This window comes from Typopeltis vanoorti, chromosome 15 (genome assembly GCF_054136105.1).
Source record: "Typopeltis vanoorti isolate ZY-2024b chromosome 15, IOZ_Tvanoo_1.0, whole genome shotgun sequence".
Taxonomy (NCBI): Eukaryota; Metazoa; Arthropoda; class Arachnida; order Uropygi; family Thelyphonidae; genus Typopeltis; species Typopeltis vanoorti.
Window position 1 is genome coordinate 49,395,379 of NC_143563.1, and position 22,406 is coordinate 49,417,784.

General features: G+C 34.3%; 2 protein-coding genes across 2 annotated transcripts in view; one reads left to right on the plus strand and one right to left on the minus strand.

Annotated features, from left to right (window-relative positions):
- The window catches only part of mRpS14 (mitochondrial ribosomal protein S14), a 38,321-nt gene extending 26,782 nt beyond the window's left edge, over window positions 1-11,539 (minus strand). Inside the window, exon 1 of the mRNA XM_090405311.1 lies at window positions 11,214-11,539. Coding sequence (XP_090261437.1) covers window positions 11,214-11,324 — 111 coding nt within the window. The 5' untranslated portion in view covers window positions 11,325-11,539. The remainder of the gene's footprint in view (window positions 1-11,213) is intronic.
- An 890-nt stretch (window positions 11,540-12,429) lies between these two features.
- LOC150098751 (elongation factor 1-alpha 1) lies at window positions 12,430-21,204 on the plus strand. The gene is made up of 6 exons (XM_090404552.1): window positions 12,430-12,636; window positions 16,998-17,177; window positions 18,316-18,483; window positions 18,586-18,865; window positions 20,151-20,543; window positions 20,845-21,204. The coding sequence occupies exons 1-6, from the start codon at window positions 12,493-12,495 to the stop codon at window positions 21,066-21,068; spliced, it is 1,389 nt and encodes a 462-aa protein (XP_090260678.1). The 5' UTR covers window positions 12,430-12,492; the 3' UTR covers window positions 21,069-21,204.
- The last annotated feature ends 1,202 nt before the right edge of the window (window positions 21,205-22,406 follow it).

A 22,406-nucleotide genomic window follows, 5' to 3' on the forward strand; every position in this document is an offset into this window, starting at 1 on the left:
TCATTAATAACTTAAGATATGCGGATGATGTAGTAGTGATGGCAGAAAATGAAAATGGGTTACAACAAATTATTCAAAGAATTGAAAACTCTTGTAAAGAGTATGGACTAAGAATTAACACAAAAAAGACCAAGATAATGATAATGGGTAGAAAAATAGGAGATAATGTAAAAATAAGATGTAGAGGAAAGATTTCAATATTTAGGTAGCTGGATCTCAGAGAAAGGAACTTCAGAGTTGGACATTAGAAATAGAATAGGTAAAGCTAAATCGGCATTTATGGAAATGAAGAGAATTTTAATAAACAAGAACACTAAATAGGCATTAGAATTGGAATAGTTAAAGCAACAGTGTGGAGTATTGCAAGTTATGGAAGTGAGTCATGGACACTAAGAAAGAGAGATATGGAAAGAATTAATGCATTGGAAATGTGATGTTATAGAAAGATGGAAAAGATTAGCTATACAAAAAGAATATCAAATCAAGAAGTTTTAAGACGAGTTGGGATGGAAAGAACACTGTTAAAGAATATTATGCAAAGAAAGACTAGATTTGCAGGACATCTTCTAAGAGGTTCTTCGGGACACCTGACAAGAACTATATCACAAGGGAAAGTTGAGGGGAAGAGAAGACGTGGAAGACCAACTAGAGAGTGGTTTAATGACATTGTGGAATGGAATGGTTTAAGAATGATGGAAGCAACAGACAGAGAGAAATGGAGAAGAGCTGCTCATCTGCTGCAACCCTCTTGCTAGAGGATGCTACCGGACGACGACGACTAATACTTGATCATATTAATATATGATCTGGCCTGTTTGGCCAAGTGGTTAGCATATCCGCTCTCCTGCCAAAAGGCTGTGGGTTTGAATCCTGCCGTGGGCATGCACGTTTGTGACTGTCTGTGGAAATACTAGTCGTGGTGGTGGTGGTAGGTGGTAGATGGCGTTGGTGTAGACAGTTGTAAAGTAGGTGGACTCCCTCGATGAGTCTTTGGACTCCCTGGAGGTGTCATGTAATAATAATATGGTACTACCTTCAGACTTGACAAACAGTAGAGCAAGCAAACACACGAGAAGGCAGAGAACATAATTTCATTCTCATGATTGCAAGGCTGTGGTGAACAGCCGTGTGTTCTATGTATTGCACAAGTTAAATTGTAACATAACATAAGGTCTAAATGAGAAATATACCAAGCGATAATTAAGTTCAGATAACTAAAACAGTGGAAATGATTATTTACCATTATCTGTGTTATCACAGTAACACTTCATTAACAGCTATTATGTTAACAACTATCAGAACAACATAACAGCTGTTAGTGAGACAGTCATAAGTGAGACATGGTTGGATGAGAATAATCCTGACAGGAATAGAGATGGAAGAATATGATGTATTTTGTGAAGATAGAAAGGGTAAAAGGGGAGGCTACTGATGACAGAAAAGAGTTATGTAGATACAAGGTAGAGATGCAAGAAGGAAATAGTGGCAGTGGTTTTGAGGCAGTATGGTGTAAGATAGAAGTGAATAGAATGAAATACTTAGTCAGATGTTGCTATAGGCCCTGGTAACGTGGATGGCAGCGACTATGAAACGTATAATCAAATTAGTCAAGCTAATAAGAAAAGGGTGATCATCATGGGTGATTTTAATTATAACAATATAGACTGGAGTGATGAGATAGCAACTAGAAATAAAGAAAATGAGCTTCTTAAGGGACAACTACATCAGGTGATATGCAACAGAGAGCATAAGAAGATAGAGGGTCTTGGATTTGATCACCTCATCAGAGGATGTTATTATAAATGAGGTGTCAAATCACCCTCCAGTTGGTGAGAGTGACCATGACATGTTTACCTGGATGGTTGCCAGCAATGTGAGGACTTCTATGAGGAAAGGGTATATGTGGAACAACAAGACTGGTGATTATGAGAAGCTCAGGAGACAGCTTGCAGGTGTAGCATGGAATGAGGAGTTGGGTGGAAAGGAGATCAATGCTACTTGGGCGATATTCAAGAACTATCTAGTAGATAGTCTAAACATCTAAACAACGTCTAAATGTATTCCAAGAATCTGAAGGTTAAATAAGGTAGGGATGAAATGGATGAATGAAGAAATTAAGTATGTGATATAGAAAAAAAAAAAAAAAGGCATGATGGGGGACATAAGATTAGTGGTAATAATCAAGTCTATAAGAATTACAAAGAATAGACAGGAAGTTAGCTAATGCAGACAGAAAAAAAAAAAAAAATCCTAAGAAGTTTTTTCGATATGTAGCCAGAAAAAAAAAAAAAATAATTATGGAAGGATGACAATGATTAGAAAAAATTGTATAAGAAAAAACTGCTGTGTTCTTATCATGGAGAGTTTGAGAGCAGCTGATGAGGAGGAGAGACTGACTGTAAGTGATCAAGAGGTATATGGGGAATTGAGCAAACTTGATAATATATCGCCATGTATTTTGAAGGAATGTAAGGGAGTTGGCATCTGCCTTGACATATTTGTTTAATATGAGTCTTGCAGTGGGTCAAGTTATAAAGGAGTGGAAGAAAGGCAAGATTGTGCTGCTTCATAACAGAGGTGACAGAACTCGAGCATCAAATTATAGGCCTATCTGTGTGTCAGTTGTTGTGGTTCAAGTGTTGGAGAGGCTGGCAAGAACATGGATCCAGAATTGTGTCGATAACTGTGGTGTTATCTTTGATTTGCTAATATCTTATCTCCATGGAGTCAAGGACTCATGGAGAGGCCATGAGTCCTTGCCTCATAGGCCTCCCAAGAGATGCCATGGGAGGCCTATACTTTATGTTTTAGTAACCTACTTATTTATTCAATAAGATGATGGCTTTGTCCTACTATTCTACTAAGTATACAAAATGCACTTAGTAGTATATTTTTGCAAAGGCTTTTGATAAATTACCACATGAAAAGTTGATAGTCAAACTGGAATGGATGGGGTAGGATATTAGACTAGTGCATTGCATTAGAGATTGGCTATCTGATAGGTATAGCAAGTTGTATATTGGGAAGCAATATCTAGAAGAGGAAAGTCACTAGTGGTGTGTCTTGTGGGTGTTTTTTAGGACCATTGCTATTTAACCTGTATATTAATGATACTGGAGAAGATTTGGATGGGGATAGATTCAGCTGTTTGCAAATGATGCAAAGTTGGGACGAATTATGAGGAGTAGAGCAATTGTTCTTGCCTTACAAGAAGACTTGAATAGATTGAGTGAATGGGCACAAGAGTGGGAATATCAGTTCAATGTTGCGAAATGTAAGGGTTTAAAATTTGGGAAACAAAGATGGGATATAGAATTTACACTTGGAGATATATTGTTGGAGGTGGAAGAAATAAGAGCTCTTGAGGTGATGGTGGATAAAGATCTAAAATTTAGAGGGACACATTGCCAAATTTGTGAGAACAACAACAAATTCTAGCAATGATGTGGAAGACACTGACTTGTAGAAGTAAGGGGATTCTGGTTCCATTGTATTAGGCCATATATGGGCTACTGCGCACATATTTGGTCAACTGGTTTTCAAAAGGATGAAGAGATGTTGGAAAGGATTCAGATGTGATTGACTAAGGTAGTTTCTGATCTCTGGTTGAGAGGATGCAATTTACAGAGTTAGTGGATAGGAGGAAGGAGGGATTATATGATAGAGACATATAAATTGGTAAGGGGTTGCTATGGGATTAATGCTGAAGAGGATTTTTTTCATAAAATGGTGAGAGATCAGGGAAGATCAAGAAGTTATTCCTGGAAGCTGTATAAGGAGGCTATGAGAAGATTTTTTTGCACGGAGAGTTGTGAATGATTGGAATGCAATGCCTGAGAGTGTGGTGTCTGCAGAGAATTTGAATGTGTTTAAGGCATGGTATGATGAGTTGCGTGTATGACAAAAGGGACCTCCTAGATGAGTCTTTGACTCCATGTGGTCTTAGGATAATAATAACGTGACACTTCTATGCAGTCCAAGGACTCACTATGGGGGGAAGGAGGCACACCATTCTACACAATCCACCATCTATAATCATCTACACACACATGACTACCCATTGTAAACCAACTTTATTTTGTCTGTCAGATGTGTGTATACATGAATACTTTGCCAGATTTGCTTGTATGCAGGGTAACCTTCCTCCCCCTCCCTATTTCAGAGTCATCCTCACTGGTTAACTCACATTCCACTGAAATTATTATTATTATTATTATCTGATCTCCATGGAGTCAAGGATTCAAGGAGGCCTATACTTTCTTATGGCAAAAGATCATCGAACCGTACCTTGAACCCATTCATGGTTTCCGTACTTATCATACTTTCAGGCAATGCATTCCATTCACTAATCACTCTCCATGCAAAGAAACTGCTTCTCAACTCCAATGCACACCCTCCTTATATATCTTCCATGGATGGCCTTTAGTTCTACCCTTGCCGTCCTCTCAACTCTATGAAATATCTTCTCCACATAAGTGTTGTAACAACCCCTCACCAATTTATATGTCTCAACCATCTTCCTCTTCTATTCATAAGACTTTGTAAGTTGCATTCCCTCAATCTTTCCTCAGACAACACCCTTCCAATTCACCAGAGAACACCTCTTTTCTTTCAGTTTTTCATTTAATTAATCGAGTCATTCATAGTATACTTCAGCTGCGATTGTTTCGTTTTGTGGCAAGAGTTCAAAGTGTGTAATACCAGCCATATCCTACCAAATCCTTCTGAGGGTGAAGTTCTTATTTTGGCTGAGGTTTTGCCTGTTCCCCTGAATGAACCCACTGCCTTCGGCATTTAATATCCTTGAAAAGTATCCACTTTTCATCAGTGGTGACTACATGAATCAAAAATGGAAACTGAACCTCCTGAGAACGAAGAGCAGTGCAGATGTTGATTGTTGTTCAACAGTTTGTGAAGAATCCACTTGCTGAGCTTAGACACTATTCCAAGTTCTTGCAAACGGCGATGGATGATCAATGACGATGAATTAAGATTTTCTGCTAAATTTTCAATAGTTGCATTGGCATTTCTTGCAACAGTGGCTTCTAGCATATCATTATTGAGAGAGAGAGACGGTACCCAGAGTAAGCGGAGTCTTTCAAGCTAGTCCCCTTGTTGAAATTTTTGGAACCGTTGCTGGCACTTTTGCACATTCAAAACATTATTGTCATACACTTCTTGCACATTTTTTACAGTGTTAGCAGCAATGTTGCTTTTTTTTTTTTTTTTTTTTTGAACTCATAAAGCATGATGTACCTAATGTGCTCTTCAGTGACCTCCAGAGTAATAAAGGGTTATTTAAACAAACTTATGTATGATGTTCTTGCAGGGTGGAATTCCTTAGAATGATGCTACCTCTGCTTAGCAGTACTTATAAAGCTTTAAAAATTCATGTTTAAACAAGATGAGACACGTCTGAACAAGTAGAGTATAAAAATTGACATTACTTTTGGGATGACCTGATATACTCTGCATCTCAACCATGCCTACCAAATTTCAAGACCATTTTGCAACATTAAACTGACAGCTAAATTTATTTGCCCATGCACAGTCTATTCAGATCTTCCTGCAATGATAAGTTTGCTCTACTTCTCATAACCTTTCCCAACTCTGCACATCTCCAGTTAAGCTGGTCCCAATGTCATTAATGTACAATTTAAACAATCATGGTCACAAAACAGATCCTTGTGGCACTCCACTAGTGACTTTCCTCTTTTAGGATACCACTCTTCCATAAACAACCTGATGATACCTATTTGACAGCCAATCAGCTATCCAACTTATTAATCTGTTTTCTGATTCCACTTATTTCAGTTTAGTTACCAGTTTGTCATGTGGCAGTCTATCAAAGGCCTTTGAAAAATCCAAGTACACTACTGTATATGCATCTCCTTTATAGAATGAGTTTGTCATATGTGAGCAGATTGCTGAAACATGACCTCCTTGCAACAAGGCAAATTCAAAAGGATTAGGATTTTTTTTTTTTTTTTTTGAGTATATGACCTCCCTTAACAAACCTATGCTAACCATCATACCCCAACTCCAGATGCACACTGATTAGCCTATAATTTTCAGCTTCAGTCTTATTACCTCCTTTATGAAGTTGGACAATTTTATCCTCTTTCTAATCCTTTGGAATTTGCCTTGTTCCAAGATGTTCTCAAGCCCATTATTAACTTATTAATATCAAGTTTACTTCATTTCACATATACCTTCTGTACACTCCCCATTAGTCCGTTCTCCAACAACATATCCCCTACCCTCAAGTCCCTCACAATGTTGCATTCATGAGGATGAAATATCCCGATAAGCTGCTCATTGACTACTTCAACTATATCCTCTATAGCTGTTACCAATCTACCAATTTCCTACATTAACCTCCCATAATCATTCTTTTACTCCACATATTGAAAGAACTTTTTGATATTGAAAGGATTTTTCTTGGACTGATTGGCCAGTTTCTTCTTATACCGTACTTGTACTGTTTCTTACCAAATGAGTTACCTTACTGACCTGCTTTTTACTCTTGAGGCGACTCATTGTTATGCTTTATCCTGTGCTGCCTCCATAAAGCCTTTTTCAAGAGTGCATACTTAATTGCTTTATTCATCCATTTTACTCCTACCTTATTTAGCCTTTTCACTTTTGGAACAGGAATACAATGAGGCGACTCATTGTTATGCTTTATCCCATGCTGCCTCCATAAAGCCTTTTTCAAAAGTGCATACTTAATTGCTTTATTCATCCATTTTACTCCTACCTTATTTAGCCTTTTCACTTTTGGAGCAGGATAACTGGGAGAATACTTCCACTTAGCCTTTTAAGTAATGCAGAGAACCAACAATGGCTTTCTGACCTAATGTCCACTCCTCACCTTCTCATGGTGGACCTTGTTAGGTATCTACCTGGATACTGAATGAACAAGGATGGGCTGGCAATTTGGGATTTGGCTGACAAACTTGTATTCCTACTGGCTTAAGCCATAATGCAAAATGATGGTACAGTTTTGGAATGCATTCAGATTTTGCTGCTGTTATCAGTGCCCAAGCATCATCCAGCTCTTTTCCACCCAACTCCTCTTTCCATGCTATAGTATCCAAATGTCATCATTCATCATAAAAATTATGGAAAGAACTACTGTGTTGGAGTAAAACTTCAGTTTAATATAAACCAAATAATCCCTCGAGGTCATCATTTGGAGTATACACATATATACTAAGAAACAAGCTGCATTACAATCTACATGGTATGCTAAAGTTATATTGATTTGGTCAACCATTAAACTATTACTCTGGTGAAAAAAAAAAAAAAAAAAAAACCACCTTATTCCATTAAAGCTTGGGTCCTGTTATTATTATGTATTTGGTTGAAAGTTTATTTTTCATTTATTTATTAAATAAAATTAGTTTAATCCTTTATCCAAGTGTAAGCAAACAAAGTTTGCGCCTGAAAGTATCTTCAGGACTATGGTAAGGTGGTACAAAACCAGAGTAAACTCGTTGCAAAGGTGGAGCAAGCTACCAACACTCCTATCTCCATATCTCCTACAATGCAAAACACATCTCCTTGTGGATATGTCTAATGTTATGCATTAAGGGAAGGGCTACTACCCAGACTAGTTTCGACCTTTATTGAGGTCTCTTCAGTGGGAGCCAGGCCCAAGTGGAGATACCAGGCAGAAGCATTAGCAGGTCATCTCCACCTATAGGGAGTTGCCAAACAGTGTGCCACCCTTTTTTTTTTAATAAATTACTCTGAACATAGAGAAAGATGTTGAAAGTTTATTTTTCACTTGGTTAGAGTATAATAAAATTAGTTTAATCCTTTATCCAAGTGTGAGCAAACAAAGTTTGCGCCTGAAAGTATCTTCACGACTGGGGTAAGGTGGTAAAAAACCAGGGCAACTCGTTGCAAAGGTGGAGCAAGATACCAACACGACTGGGGTAAGGTGGTAAAAAACCAGGGCAACTCGTTGCAAAGGTGGAGCAAGATACCAACACTCCTATCTCCGTATCTCCTATAATGCAAAACACATCTCCTTGTGGATATGTCTAATGTTATGCATTAAGGGAAGGGCCACTACCCAGACTAGTTTCGACCTTTATTGAGGTCTCTTCAGTGGGAGCCAGGCCCAAGTGGAGATACCAGGCAGAAGCATTAGCAGGTCATTTCAATATCAATTTCAATAGCTTGCTCCACCTTTGCAAGGAGTGCTCTGGTTTTGTACCACCTTACCCCAGTCCTGAAGATACTTTCAGGCGCAAACTTTGTTTGCTCACACTTGGATAAAGGATTAAACTAATTTTATTATACTCTAACCAAGTGAAAAATAAACTTTCAACATCTTTCTCTGAATCCAGAGTAATTTATTAAAAAAAAAAAAAGGGTGGCACACCATTTGGCAATTCCCTATAGGTGGATATGACCTGCTAATGCTTCTGCCTGGTATCTCCACTTGGGCCTGGCTCCCACTGAAGAGACCTCAATAAAGGTTGAAACTAGTCTGGGTAGTGGCCCTTCCCTTAATGCATAACATCAGACATATCCACAAGGAGATGTGTTTTGCATTATAGGAGATACGGAGATAGGAGTGTTGGTAGCTTGCTCCACCTTTGCAACAAGTTGCCCTGGTTTTGTACCACCTTACCCCAGTCCTGAAGATACTTTCAGGTGCAAACTTTGTTTGCTCACACTTGGATAAAGGATTAAACTAATTTTATTATGTACTTGGTTATTACAAAAATAAATTAAGCTAGACAGCAATATGTTGACACAAAAGTTACTTATATAAGTATACATAGAAATTAAGACAAACCAGTAAGGATGGTGGCAAATAAAAGGTGAAATAATTGCTTAGAGTCCTAAAGTCAGGGTTTGCTGGAAAACTTGAGGAACTAAGTGAGCTGAATGTGTGCCATCCAAATTCTTGGGATTTTTATGCCACCATTATTGTTAAGATTAGGATGGTTAATCAAAATTTCACAGGCTTCTTTAAATTTCTGTTCATACCAAGTTTTTGCATGATGTAAAGAAAATGTACTTTTCCAATAAATTTGGTGTAAGGTGTTAAGAGCGTGATCTTCACCAAAATTATTAAATTTAATGTGTTGCTTGTGTTATTTTTTATGGATAGGGATTGTATATCCAGTTTCACCAATATAATGTAAGTTACAAGTGCAATAGATACAAACTCCAGGGTAAACCAATGGGGGGGGGGAAGGTTCTTTAGAGGAGTTGAATATGTTTTTTAATTTTATAGGTGGCTTAAAAGGGTATTAAGATTATAATTGTAGAATTCTATTTATTTTTTTTTGATAACCCTTTAATGTATGAGATAGCTATGATTTTACTGCAATCTGTATTGTATGTATTTTTTGATGAAGTTTTATGAAGAATTTTATTGATAGTATTTTTGCAATAGTGTTATAAATGTATTGCTAATAATTTGTAATTCTTGTGTAAGAGCTCGTTCATTAGAACAAATTGTTATACTCTGTTTTTGAGGGTATTAATGACTCCAAGTTTTTTCAAAGGGTAGTAATATGAGCATATATATTGGCCAGTATGTGTAGGCTTATGGTAAACAGTGAAGGAGAAACTGCCTGAGGGAAGAAGTGTATCTAGGAAAGAAAGCGAGTTCTGATTTTCAATTTCAATAGTAAATTGTATGTGCTCATGTTGTATGTTCAGGTGGCTGAGAAAATCCCACTTAGTTCTTTAAGTTTTACAGCAAATCCTGACTTTAGGACTCTAAGCAATTATTTTGCCTTTTATTGGCCACCATCCATAATGGTTTGTTCTAATTTCTATGTATACTTATATGAGTAACTTTTGTGTCAACATATTGCTATCTAGCTTAATTTATTTTTGTAACCAAATAGATAATAATAACAGGACTTGAGCTTTAATGTAATAAGTTTTTTTTTTTCACCAGAGGTCAGGCCAATAGTTTTAACGGTTGATTAAATCAATGTAACTTTAGCATACCATGTAGATTGTAGTGCAGCTTGCTTCTTTGTACATATGTGTATACTCCTAAATGTGAAGGTCAAAACGTCAAGTGATTATTTTGGTTTATATTAAAATGAAGTTTTACTCCAATATGGTAGTTGTCTCCATAATTTTTATGATGAATTCTGATCACCATGTAACCATGAAGGAAAGTATCCAGTTATCTCCTAAGCTTTTCATAATCACTAGTTTTGTAGTTCCACACATATATCCTTTCTTCACCTGACTGGCTACTGCACAGACAAGCACCTTATGGTCACGTGCAATCTCCTTTTTCTTCTTGATATCCATGCAACAGATGTACACAGTAGTTCACATCAATGTCTTAGAGAGAGATGAAGATAGTAACTTTATTCCTTCAGGCCTCCCAAACTTCAATTTACTGACCACTATCAACATTTAGAGCACTATTATTTTCTATTCTCAAAATACAATCCCACTGATGATATGCTGATGGGATTGCATTTCAATATGGAATATACAGGTTTTAGTCTCTTTGGTACAAATTTATTATTATTATTATTAGACACCTCCAGGGAGTCCAAAGACTCATCGAAGGAGAGTGTGCCAACAGCATCGAACAATTGGCCCCCCTTCCAACTACTAACTGCGCTCAAACTTACTTTGCCACACTAGGCAAGATTAAGTTAGGACTGTGCAACATTAATCATTATTTTTCTTTGTCCACACTACCAATGTGTCCAATTAAGGAGAAAATTCACATTATGTCAAATAATTTTTTTTTATTGCTCTTTCTAACTTAGCATCATCAGCAAATAATCCTCTCCCCATCAAACCATCCAAAATATGGTTAATATATAAAAATTAAACCTGTGATTACTTATTTTTCTAAACATGAATTCTGAGGATTATCTTTGTGAAATACTAATTTCTTGGAAAATTAAATAGGAAAAATTTAATTATATACATTAATTATATTAATATATAATTAATTATGTATATTAATTATATATGCAAAGTTAGAAGAAAATTATTTCGTATATAATAATAATATATACCAATTCGCTCCAAATTTGACTAGTTTTATATAAAGGGTCAATAATATTTAGTTAAAACTGTCAAATAATCTGAATATTATTGACTCCATAATTTTATATTGGAATAATATTAGTTATTATTAGAGAATAAGGGTGACTGGTTGTATGTTAATTTTTCACGAGGAATATTAGTTATTGAATTACCTTCAAATGCGGAAACATAATATGTCTCATGTTATAAAGATTTGGTAAAGCTGAAGAGCCTCTAGAAAAATATCGATATATATTTGCACAAACATTACCCAGGGCTGCCATGACTACTATTCAGTTTCACAGAAAATTTCAAAAGTTTGATTATCTAAGAATTTAGAAAATGAGAAAAACAGAAGCAAACTGAGATTGATTATCTTATTCAATTTTCTTATATCATTGAAAACAAAATGCATTTTATTTTTTAAAAATCGCTTTTCCTACAAGTGTGCTTTAAATATTTTAGGAAAAAAATATTAAAATTTTCTTTGATGACGTTGAATTGTGTAAGACTAATATACTTTTGCACTAGAGGGCATTAGAGAGATATTTATATTCGCATTTTATTAAGTAGCACTATACCTATATAATTAATTAAATATAATCTAATTTGAATGAATAAAATTATATATCTCATTTATTTTATAAGATTTGTTATTTCTTTTGATCTCCGATATTAATTTTCGAAAATTTTCAATAAATTTTATATGATGACGTCATTAAAGTGGTTTTCTGGGCCTACTCATATATAAAGCCACGTGATCCATTTCTGTGAACTCTTTCTTGTCGTGGCACGGTTTTGGTTAGTATACGTTATTTTTCTAATCTTTGGTAATCTGCTATTGTTTCAATTGTTTTGCTAATTTTTAAATATGTGTTTCGTTTGATCATGTTTTTGGAATTAATTGTGAAGTTTAGTTTTATAATTTAAGAGAAAAATTCCAGGTGGAAAGTAGGAATAGCATTGGCAAAAGCTTGTCTTTAAACCGGGGAGGAAAATGGCGTATGCGACAGCGAGGCACAACCCTACAGCATTATTTCCCATTGTTCCTGTACACTTCTGATTCGTTGCGAAGAAATTATGAAATATAATAATTTTTGAGTATTTAAACTTGTTTTAAATTATTCATTAATAGGGAAATTTTTTTCTTATTCCCGGACAAAGTCGTCCTATTTTATATTCTGTACATTTTGGTTTTATGCATATGTTAATTACTCTGTAAGTACTTAACATTTTTTCTCCCCCCCCTTCTATAAAAACGCTTTCGAATCATATTTTTTATCTTCTTGAAAAAAAAAGTAATTAAATATTTCGTAATGGGTAGTGTATAATTTGGCAACCCTATTTAAAAGTAATATTTGTATTAATATTCAAATATCTCTTGTAAAGAGAACTATATTTATTTTTTCTCGTAGGCTTTGTTTGCTACTGTGATACAACTAATCGACAAATATGGGAAAAGAAAAAACCCACATCAACATCGTAGTCATTGGACATGTAGATTCCGGGAAATCTACAACTACTGGTCATCTCATTTACAAATGTGGTGGGATTGACAAGAGAACAATTGAGAAGTTCGAAAAAGAGGCACAGGAAGTAAGTATTTTATAACCATTGTACCACGAAAATCATTACTGATAAATTACTCATTAAATTAACTACCAGTAATGTATGTATGTCCACTTCTTTTATAATGGTGGTAGTGAACATGACTATAGCAGCTGAGGTTCCAAAACCTACTTCATTTGACTAATTGAGAGGTTTAGTCATTCAAATCCTTAATTGCAAGTTTCATTTGGCCTGATGTAGATGGTAATTTAAGTAGTACCTAAAGCAGGATAATTCAGACTGAATTGCAACCAAATATTGAATCATAATGTATTCTCCCTACCATTAGTGAATTACTCCAGGTAGACCTGATGTGTAAATTTGCTGTTTTACTCATTTCGACTGAACTTTGGGAGCAGTTAGGCTACATATGGAGTTGACTTGAGGGAATTGCTGTGAAGTGGCAGTGCTACTTGTGGCTTTTTCTGACTTGAACATCAGCAACAGACACATTAGAACTCTCCATGGTTCCTAGTTTCACTTCGTTGAAAAGTGGCTGACATGCATTTTTGCCTTTTCATTCTTGCTCAAATTGAGATTTTTCCTTTTGTATTTTACTCAGGTTATTCAGAGCAAAAAAAAAAAAAAAAACCCTTCAATTTTGTCTAGTGTCCTGCACCATAAGATTATGTAAAGCATAGTGAAATTGCTAAGGATTGAAATCTTCTCAAGTGAGTAGAGTATTGACTATTCTAATAACTAGCTTTCAAAATAATTGCTGCAATAGCAGTCAAAAGGTAAAGGCATCAAAAGATGAGAAGATTGCAAATATTGTGAAGAAAAACCACTTCTAAAGAGTTCTTTTCATAGATGGTAAAAACTAGATGCGAATGTCTAAATCTGATATTCGGCATTCACAAATTGGATTTTAAATTTTGTAAGATAAGACAAAGCTGCTTATGATTTCCAAGCAAAAGGCAGCTAGAGTGCAATGGTGTAAGCAAAGACTTGGGTCAAGAGAACTGGAAAGAGGTACTTTTTTGTGATTGATTTTAGTGAAGTGTTGTATGTCCATGGTCATCAAGGGATAGCTGTTGCCATCTTAAGCAAGAATCATTCAGTGAAATTTGCAACCTCTGTCCTGGTATATCCAGGTAGGTTTTACAGTTCATTTGTCTCTCTAAAGTGTACCAACTATGCATTTTTATTTATTTTTATTTTTTTTTAGCAAGATTCAGCTTATATTTCCAAGACAACTGCTAGATGGCTCAAAGGCAAATCAATGTAATTCCTTGGCTGGCAAACAGATCTAAACCCCATTTGAGAAGTTTTGAGAATTATGAGGAAATCTTCCAAGAAGTTGCCCCAAGAGACAAATGAACTGTTACTGGTCTGCAGATTTTTTTTTTTTATATATGTAATCAAAACAATGACAGTTGAACAGTCATAAAAGCTGAGGATGTAACAAAGTACTAATTATGTAATTTTTGTGTGCATTTATTTTTGCATTCTAATATTTTGTGAACCATGTTAAAATTCCAATTTTTTGAATGTTTTCAAATAAATTAATTTATATTAAATTTTTATACATAATTTTATTTAAATTAAGGAGATATTAAATCCCACATTAACTGAATAAGAAACTCGAAGATTGGAATCAGAGTGTTTTATACAGTTATATAATCTATAAAATACATAATTATTGATGCTAATTTATATTTAGTAATTATTTTCTATGCAATAAATTAGATTGCATATCATTTAATACTTATACTAATTTCACTGGACTCCATATATATCCAGATAGGATATATATGGAGTCCAGTTCAGGGTGTGCTGATTTCAGCATATGTCCACAGTAGAAAATTCTTAGGGAGACATGCTGAGCATTTCTAAATTAGCTTAATTTCTAGTTATTTTCTCTTTCTATGATCTTGTGCAGGTATGCATTTGAATTTATTTAAAGTTTTTCTGGAAAGACTTGATTCAGTAATGGCTACCTAATATCTTGCCTAAAGAAAGAATTTAGGTATAACCTTAACCAAGATGGGTTTTAACAATTTCTTAATGACTTAACTCATGCATAGGCATGAATTGATCAGTGGAGATGCACACCTAAAATTGAATCTGGCTAATCAGCAACATTTCAGACTTGTTACCAAAGCATATATTCATAGGCACAAAGAAATACTAAGTGCATGTATTAGGAAGGCAAATGTGCTATGCTACATGCAAGCAGCATGCTCCAACCATCCTAACTTGTGTATTCTATAGATTCAATCTTAGTATCCAGGATTGGAGAATTTATTCTGTATGAGGTTCCACTGGTTTGCAGTGCTTGAATGGCTCAAGTACTAGTTCTAGATATTAACAGTGTAACTTGTAAATAAGTTTACAGGAGTCGAGAGGATTTGGTTAGCAGCCAATAGATAGCAGATTTTTGGTATGGCCCAAATTTTTCACTGGAGGTTAATGTAAGTAGTTTCAATCATTTTTTTTCCCCATTAAAGGTAGGTCATTCTGAATGAGGCAACTACATGAAGAGGATATTTATTAGCTCATTTCAGCTTAAATCCTTAATAAAATTGTCTCCTCGAGGAAGGTCACCTACTCAATTCATCAACAGCAACAAATCACAACTGCTAGATTTTCACAATCGCAAACATCCATGCCCACAGCAAGATTCGAACCTATAGCCTTTTGCAGGTCTGCTGTTTTGAAACCATATATCAAGTTACTTTTAAATTACTTTCTGACCCATTTGTCTGTTCTTAACAAGTTTTTTTGTGTTATACCTTAAGTTTTGATTTCATCTATATAATTCTTGCAGTTTTGATGGACCAGGTTTCCATAAGGATCCATTGGGCATCTAGAAAATTCTAGAACCCCCCAACTTATTGCACCATAGCAGAAGCTAATTAGGACAGCCTGCCATTTAGTTTGTGTGCACCTGCTTAGTATATTTTTATATACAGATGCTTTGACAAAAGCAATGTTTTAACTAAATTTATTTCTTGTTTCTCCATTAAGCATGACTTAACTTCAGATGGTATGTGAATTCACAGCTATTTGAAAATGCATGTAGTATAGGTACACATTACCTTCTGGTCCATACAAATCCTTAATTTGAGTACCCAGTAATCTAAAAAAAACTCCATAAAATCTGTCTTGCATGTTGAATTTGATTCAGAAAGAATCTGAGATTCGCTTCTTCTAGAAAGCTTTTTTTTTTCTCCATGGTAGTTGGTGAATAAAAAAGTGCATTGTCAGTGGCATTACTGACTTGATATTCCTTGAGGAGGAAATGAGAACAATTATGCTCTGTTTAGCATCTGAAGAATCTGGTCTTTGGACTTCATGGAGGCAGTTTAATTAATAGCAGTATACTACACAAACTATGGCCATGGTGTATGTGTTGAGACTTACTTTCAAAGTGGGGTAAGATACCAAATCCCCACTGTCCCTGTGGAACAGAGACCCAAACAATTTACCATAGAGTACAGAAATGCGAGCTGACAGCATATCCAGGTGACTAATGATATCTGACCTATCCCCAGAGGTGATCAACTAGATCAAAAACCTAAATGTTAAAATATGACTAATCTTCTGTCTGCTTGTCATAAATTTCATATTTGTATTTGCCTGAATGTAGACTTTATTTATTTTTTTATCATATGTAGATCTTATCTATACTTGTGTATTATATCTTGCTGTCATTTAACCATGTGTACAAGCCATAGTATAAATAAATACTACACAACAGGGAACATGAAGATGCTATAGGTTATCTTAGCAAAAGGTTTTCTCTTTTAAACTAAGCTTTGATTTTTTTTGCTTATGAAGGTGGTTTATTAATTCTAGAAAATTGTAGTCAAGTAACTTTTTTTTTTTTTTTTTTTTTTAAAGGTAGGTTGCTCTAAATGAGGTAACTAGATGTTTCGTATTTCTTAGCTCATTTCAGCTTAAGATATTGTTGAAAATATTGTTGGTCTGCTGTTGTTCAAGCCATTATATCTAGTTCCTTTGTTAAATTACTGACTCTTATTTGTCTAACCTTTCAGAGCTATACCATAATTTTTCTTGATTTCATCTATTTAATTTTGAATATAGGCTGTTCTAGCTTTCTAGATTTTAATATTTATATGCAGAGGAAGGTTCCCATCTGCTATGCAAGACTTGAATCGCCTTGTGTGATTATTCTTGGTTATCTAACTTATGTGAATGTATAGATTTTAAGATGTTGATATAACCATATTAAATTTATACACAATAAGGAACATGCATATGCTATAGTATATCTTTAGCAAAAAGATAGTTCTCTTTATATGAGAACTTATGCTTAATTTAACAAACTGGTTTCAATTAAAATTTTTATTGATGTAATTACATGTTTCTTTTTGTATATGCAGATGGGAAAAGGTTCCTTCAAATATGCCTGGGTTTTGGATAAACTGAAAGCAGAGAGAGAACGTGGTATCACAATTGACATAACACTCTGGAAGTTTGAAACTCAAAAGTACTATGTGACAGTCATTGATGCTCCAGGCCACAGAGACTTTATTAAGAACATGATCACTGGCACTTCCCAAGTAAGTACATAAATGTATAAGAAATTTATTTGAATTTTAAACCAGCTTTGACTAGCAGATTTCAGTGTTCTGCTTACGGAATTTTTTTCTGAGATGTGAAAAATCAATTTTTATAAAGCTATAGTTAAGGTTTCTAATCTTTCTGTTAAGATAAAGTTTTCTTTCTGAAATAGAAAGTAATCTACCATCTTGAAAGATTCACTATTGTGGCTGAATTTTTAATCTTTCAAATTAAGAATCAAATTTTGAACTTGCTCTTTTCAGTTGTTCAGGTTAGCCAAATATTGCTTGTCTGTTATAAATTCCATTTTTTTTTTTTTTTTTTTTTTTTTTTTTTTTTTTTTTAAAGCAGTTCATAACCAGGCTTTTTTTTTTTTTTTAAATGTACTTCAGTAAATTGTGAAAAAACTTCAATAAAAGTAACCCAATTATGCATTTTTTACTCCTGAATCTATTTAAAATATGAATTCAAACCACAATTAAACTTAATTTTTTCTTTTATCTCATGATAAAAATGCCATTTTTAATTATAATCTCAGATGAGCTGGCAGTCAATCTTGAAAGGGACAAGAAATAACGAATATAAAAATTTGTCACCATGCAAAATTTTCCAACTGTTATACAAGCAAAATAGTCTTAAAAAACTTTTTAAAAACTGGAATGTTCATAAGCTTATTTTCTGTTGTGCAATAATAAACACATTCTATAAAGTGGATTGAACTTAGAATGAATCCAGCTGTTTTGGTCCTATTCAGGAAAGCTACAATATAACTTAATTCAGTTTAATGTTATAGGTAGGTTGAAGGATAAAGTTGAATCTTAACTGAACATTGGTTATTTTAGGTTTTAAGATCAACAATGTTTGCCCTTGATGGTATTAATTTAGCATTGATACTATAGATCGGCCAAAATCAACTTACTGTTCTGTGATGCAGTACTTCCACAAATTCTCAGTTAATTATCAAGATAGAAAGCATTGCTATAATGACACTTATCAAAGCATTTAACTTAGTGTCATGCATGTGGAAACTATTATTAATGTTATTAATAATAGTTTATTAATGTTAATTTATCCTTTAACTAACTTGTTACAAGCATATTATCGAGTAATATTTACTGACAATTATTAATTACTTAGGCTGACTGTGCTGTCCTAATAGTTGCTGCTGGAACTGGAGAGTTCGAAGCTGGAATCTCTAAAAATGGACAAACTCGTGAACATGCTCTGCTTGCCTACACACTAGGTGTAAAACAAATGATTGTTGGTGTTAATAAGATGGACACAACTGAGCCACCTTTTAGTGAGGTAAGAATTTGATATAAATCTAATTGGTACTCAAATGAAAAGTTCAGGTTTTACTGCTACTCGAATGAAGTGAATTCAGGTTTAATTTTTTTTTCCTTTTAGTCTCGTTTTGAAGAAATAAAAAAAGAAGTATCTGCTTATATCAAGAAAATAGGTTATAATCCTGCCACTGTTCCATTTGTCCCAATCTCTGGTTGGAATGGAGATAACATGTTAGAACCAAGCACCAACATGTCATGGTACAAAGGCTGGACAATTGAACGTAAAAGTGGCAAATCAGAAGGGAAAACTCTTTTACAAGCTCTAGATGCTATGGAACCACCTTCAAGACCTACTGATAAGCCCCTGCGTCTTCCATTGCAGGATGTGTACAAAATTGGAGGTAAGTACTTTCTTTTACAATGGGTGGTTCTGAGTTTACATAGATAAGCAAGACATTTCTTGCAATTTAACAGGTGCTAATATATTTTACAAATATAACAGATGCACTTAACATGTCCCTTGTAGTTAAATTTGAGTAATTCCTGGTAATATATACTCCTGAAGCTACTTTCACAGGGTAGGTTAATAGTATTCATTTTTTTGACTTGTATGGATAAATCTCTTGTTGCATGAGCATATTAATTTGTGGTTGACTTTCCATGTAATTGCTATTCATTAGATGAAAAACCTATAAACTAAGTTTGGGTTTAAGGTTTATTTTGCAAAAATGGTTTTGTGGTTAGATGCTACCTGGAAAATCAATTCTTGATTCCCTTAATCATGAACTAATGGGGGCTGTGGTTAAATCAACTAAATTGCTTTGTTTTCATCTGGTATAGTTGCTCATCCTTATCACTAGATACATGTTGCCAAGTTTGGCAACATGTATCTCAAACCTTATAACTAAACTTTTAATATAAAGATGAATTGGATTCTTAAATCATCTTAGAATCTTCAAAAATGTAATTGGCTTTTTTCTTTAAATGTTGCCTTGTCCCTAGAGACACATGCTGGAGCCACTGCACAGAACTGTTGAAGGAAGATGTCTCTTGATTGTTTGCTGAGCTTTAAATTGAAGCTAGAAACAACTTGGAAGAATTTTCCTCTATGCTTCTTCCAATTCCTGGCAGACCCAGTGCATTTTACTAGATAGCCTTTAACTAATCATGGCTTTAGTAAAAGCTAAAATTTTAGCTTTCATAATTTTGTAGTGAATTCTAACCATAAGACCTTACCTTCTTCTTTTAAAGAAATATCCTCTTTTTCCATATTCTCTCCAGAGAATATTTCCAAATGATTGTCATCACTAAGATCCTTCACAAAATACTGAACTATAGGGAATTTTTACTAGCAATAAATGTTGGTCATTCTCAAATCAAAGGCATTTCTTGAACTTTGAAACTCATATTTACTGTATCACATTGCTTTCCTGTAAAGGAGTGCTAGTTTGCATAGTCATTTTGTGTATTAGGTTGGAACAAAAACATAATGAAATTTCTCAACTTTAAGCTTTAAAATCATGCATTCTTTTTCTCATGAATAAAAAGTCAATTAAAAGTTTTTATTTTTAATAAAAAAATAAAATAAAACTTTAAATAAAACTTTGCTTTAATGTAGATTTAGATCCTTTGCCTACTGTTATAGCAGTAAAAATTTTAATTAGTAAATTAATTAAATTTACTTAGGTATTGGAACTGTTCCTGTTGGCAGAGTTGAGACTGGTGTTCTAAAACCTGGTATGGTTGTGACTTTTGCTCCTGTCAACATCACCACTGAAGTTAAATCAGTTGAAATGCACCATGAAGCACTCACTGAGGCACTTCCTGGAGACAATGTTGGTTTTAATGTTAAGAATGTGTCTGTAAAAGAACTTCGCCGTGGTTATGTTGCTGGGGATAGCAAAGATACTCCACCCAAGGCTACTGAAGAATTTACTGCCCAAGTTATTGTCCTAAACCACCCTGGTCAAATTTCCAATGGCTACACTCCAGTGCTTGATTGTCATACTGCACATATTGCTTGCAAGTTTAGGGAAATCAAGGAGAAATGTGATAGGCGTAGTGGCAAGAAACTTGAAGGTAATAGCTTTAATTTCTTTGTAATTAAGCTAGAGTAAATATTTTCTTAGAAATACATGGCTGCATTTACATTAAACGTTTCCTCAGTATAAAAATAAACTACCCCAATGAACTGTAAATTCAAATCACTCCTAGGTCACTGGGTTTCAGATTAAATGTTCAGCACTTAATATCATTTAGAATACCAGATAGTTCAAAATTTAAATTACCTTAAACTAAAATATTTAGTTTCTAGCTTTGTATGATTTTATTGGATGGAAACTATAATACTCAGTATTAACATTTTTGTTTTATCTTTCAGATAACCCCAAATTTATCAAGTCTGGTGATGCTGCTATTATAGATTTGGTTCCCTCAAAGCCCATGTGCGTGGAGACTTTCACAGAATTTCCCCCTCTGGGAAGATTTGCTGTACGTGACATGAGGCAAACTGTTGCTGTTGGGGTCATCAAGGCTGTCAAAACCAAGGATGTATCTGGTGGTAAGGTTACCAAAGCTGCTGAGAAGGCCCAAAAGAAGAAATAACTATTGGCCAAGGACACAAATCACTGGTCCAACTTTCTGGCATGGAGGTATCTTAAAGCACCTACAAATAGTATGTGTAAAAAATCAAGTTTTGTGTCTCAACTGAAAGTACAGTTTCATTTAAGAACTGTTCCTTTATATCGTGTCATAGTTCTTTTTCTAAACTTCTGGTTATTATGGCATAAATGCCACAGAAAAGAATTTAGAAGGAAAGGCAGCCATTCTGTGCCAGTTTGTATGTGTATTCCAGGTGTCCAAATAAAGTCTTAAGCATATTATGAAGTTTTTTATTAAACATAGTTCACATCTTCAATAACCATTCTTACCTTAAAAAAGATCTACCTTACATTTGCTTTGTCCAACACATAGATTAAAACAAATTATCAATGTTTGAAATGGTTCAGATTTGATTTAGGAACATGTATTCCTTGCATTAATGGAAAAAAAACTTTTTTTTTTTTTGGTCCTTTTGATACAACTCATGCAGAATGCACTGCTTTCAGCACAGTGCTGTGCCTGTGGTTGAGACTTCCAATAATTTTAACATCTTAATTGCAAGTAGCAACTAAAACATACTAAATACTTTTGAAAAATTCAAAATCAGATAAAATTAGAACTTGAGCAACTTAATTTCATTTAATTTCATTTCATATTAAACAATTATCTTAAATGCTCAGATAAATTCATCACTTGTAAAACACTTGGTTTTTAATGTATATGTGTAACAATTTGAATTATAGCTAACAAAGTTGAGGTCTAAACAATCGGCATTTATTCCATAACTATCTATAATGGAATTAAATTTCTTTCATAAAGATCACTTCCTGAAAACCCTGTGCATGGAGGTGATGTAACTCATACTTGTTCTTGATTAAGCATATCAGATTTTCTGGATAGGACCAAGATAAAAACACAAGGCTTAAATTCTCATTTTAAATCCACCTGTTAAAAGGATTCACTCAAATTCATTACCAACAGCAGAAGGAATGACCCTGTGGTTCACTCTGAAATATGGACAACTAGGACTAATAGAGCAAAGAGTGAGCTTGATAAAGTATTCATTTAAAAACTCAAAGCAACAATGTAGTTGTCCTACAGCAATCTGTTGCTTCAGGACAACATTCACTAGATTGCAGTTGGCTTAAATTTTGCTTGTGCTCCAGACCAAAATATCTACTTTTCTACATAATTTCAATTAAATTATATATATAGTTATCAGCCGTTCAAAATTAGTCTGTGCACCTTAACTTCAAAGCATAAGCTTAAAATTTCCTTCATGCACGTGGCTTATCTTTTGGTCAATTAAGTTCTGAGTGCTGGTTTACTGCTATACCTTAT

Coding starts and splice junctions, on each gene's coding strand:
- LOC150098751 (XM_090404552.1), top strand. CDS start 12,493: ATGGGAAAAGAAAAAACCCACATCAACATCGTAGTCATTGGACATGTA. Junction 18,484..18,585: donor CTGAGCCACCTTTTAGTGAG/GTAAGAATTTGA, acceptor TTTTCCTTTTAG/TCTCGTTTTGAAGAAATAAA. Junction 18,866..20,150: donor GGATGTGTACAAAATTGGAG/GTAAGTACTTTC, acceptor AAATTTACTTAG/GTATTGGAACTGTTCCTGTT.